At 46.9% G+C, this 2,321-nt stretch overlaps 1 protein-coding gene across 1 annotated transcript; it reads right to left on the bottom strand.

Moving 5' to 3' along the window:
• Positions 1-701: 701 nt before the first annotated feature.
• On the bottom strand, positions 702-1,697 carry LOC102514528 (endonuclease G, mitochondrial). Its single transcript, XM_032469904.1, is given in 1 exon segment — positions 702-1,697. A coding segment is annotated over 1 exon segment (915 nt). The 3' UTR covers positions 702-782.
• Between the last annotated feature and the right edge of the window lie 624 nt (positions 1,698-2,321).

Genomic DNA, 2,321 nt, shown 5'->3' with positions numbered 1-2,321 from the left:
GCATAAAGCGATTATTTTTCTCTAACTTCTTTCCAGATTTTCTCTTTGTATTTGGTTTTCTACAGTTTGAGTATTATATGCATAGGTGTAGTGTATATGTGTGTGTGTGTGTGTATACATATACATATATATATATAACTATTTTGTGTTCTCTGAGCTTTATGGATGTGTGGTTTATGACTGTCATTAATTTTGGAAAATTCCCAGCCATTACTACAAATATTTATTTTACTCCCTTTTTTATCTTCTCATTCTGGTGTTCCAATTATACATGTTATACCTTTTAAAATTATACCACAGTTCTTTGATTTTCTGTTCTGTTTTTTGCTTTTTTTCCTCTTCACATTTCAAATGTGAGAAATTTCTTTTTGCCATCTTCAAGCTCACTGATTATTTCATCAGTTGTGTCCACACCATTTTCATTTCTCTTATACTGTCTTAGAGTCTAGCATTTCATTTTGATTCTTAGAATGTTCATATATCTGCTTACATTATCCATTTCTTCTTTCACATTGTCTATTTTTTGCATTAAAGTTCTTACAATTTAATCATAGTTTTGATTTGCATTTCTCTGGTAATTTACAATATTGAGCTATTTTTTTTTCATGTGCCTATTGGCCATTTGTAGGTCTTCTTTGAAGAATTGCTTGTTTAGATCTTCTGTTCATTTTTGGATTGGGTTATTTGTTTTATTCTTCTTCTTTTTTTTTTTTTTCTCCAAAAATAAACACCTTTAATTTGACCTAGCCCCGACAACCCCACAGTCTGGCTGGGGCTGCCCCTTACTTGCTGCCCGCAGTGATGGCCTTAAGGTTGCTGGTCCGTGCCAGGATATTTGGCACAAAGAGCAGCCCCGAGGCCCACTCAATGCTCTCGATGGGCACCAGGAAGCGCTCCAGCAGGATTGCCTCATCCACAGGCGCGTTGGGCATCACATAGGAGCGAAGTTCGATCTGCCCGCCTGCTGCCTCCAGGATCAGCACCTTGAAGAAGTGGGTGGGCACCGCCACGTGGTTCTTGCCAATCACCTGGTACTTCACATAGGACTTCCCGTCAGCCTCCGTCCTGGGCAGGAAAAGCGGCCCCGTGCAGACATAGACATTTTGGTAGGTGCGGGTCAGGCTGCGGCTGTACTTTTCCAGGTTGTTCCAGGCATTCTGGTTGAGATGGGGCACCTGGAGGGCGACGTTGCTCAGGCAGAAGGTGTCGTCCATGGCCTTCTGGCTCCAGCGGTGGTTGGCGGCGGCGGCCAGGTGGCCGCGGTCGAAGCCGCTGTCGCGGTAGTCGGCGTTGGTGGCGCGGTGGTATGCATGCACCGAGTCGTCTTCACGGAAGTCGCAGGAGCAGCGGTCACCGTCGCCGCGGAGCCGCTCGGGCCGCAGCTGCTCGACAACCCAGAGCGCGCCGCGGGGGCGCGGGTCATAACACAGCAGGTACTATGACTCGTGGCTCTTGATCTGCGCCAGGCCGGGCAGCCCGTACTTGGCCAGCTCGCCCGGGCTGCCACCCGCCAGGGCCCCGGACACGGCTGGAAGCTCAGCCGCCGCTGCCACGGGCAGCACGGGCAGCCGGCTCAGCAGCCCCGGCGCCTCCGGTGCGCGCCGCCGCCGCCGCCGCCGCCGCTGCCGCCAGCCCTCAGCGGCTGCGCCCAGCCCCGCGCTCAGCGCCAGGGTCAAGCTGGCCCGCAGCGCCTGCATGCTCGGGGATTGTGGCCGAAGCGTGGACAGAGGGCAACTCGCTGTGCCTATTTGTTTTATTCTTATTAAATTGTATGAGATGCTTACATATTCTGGAAATAAAACCTTTGTCATTCCATCATTTGCAAATATTTTCCCCATTCTGTGGGGAATGGGTTGTCATTTTGTTACACTTTTGGTTTCTTTGCTGTGCAAAAGCTTATAAATTTAATTAGGTCCCTTTTTAAAATTTTTGCTTTCATTTCTATTGACTGGGTAGACTGCCTGAAGAGACTATTGCTAAGGTTTATGGCAGAGAATGTTTTGCCTATGTCTCCTTCTAGGAGGTTTATAGTGTCTTTTCCTATATTTAAATCTTTAAGCCATTTTGCATTTATTTTTGTGTATGATGTGAGGGAGTGTTCTAACTTCATTGTACATGCAGCTGTCCAATTTTCCTAGCACCTTTTGCTGAAAAGACTGTCTTTTCTCTATTACATCTTCTTGTCTGCTTTGTTGAAGATTAATTGACCAGAGATCTGTGTGTTTATTTCTGGGCTCTCTGTTCCATTTATCTATATGTCTGTTTTTGTGCCAGTACCACATTGTTTTGATTACTGTAGCTCTGCAGTGTTGTTTGAAGTC

Source organism: Camelus ferus, chromosome 29 (assembly GCF_009834535.1).
Source record: "Camelus ferus isolate YT-003-E chromosome 29, BCGSAC_Cfer_1.0, whole genome shotgun sequence".
NCBI classification, from domain to species: Eukaryota; Metazoa; Chordata; class Mammalia; order Artiodactyla; family Camelidae; genus Camelus; species Camelus ferus.
Note: the sequence above shows the minus strand (reverse complement) of the source record. Positions and strands in the feature narration are given on the sequence as shown.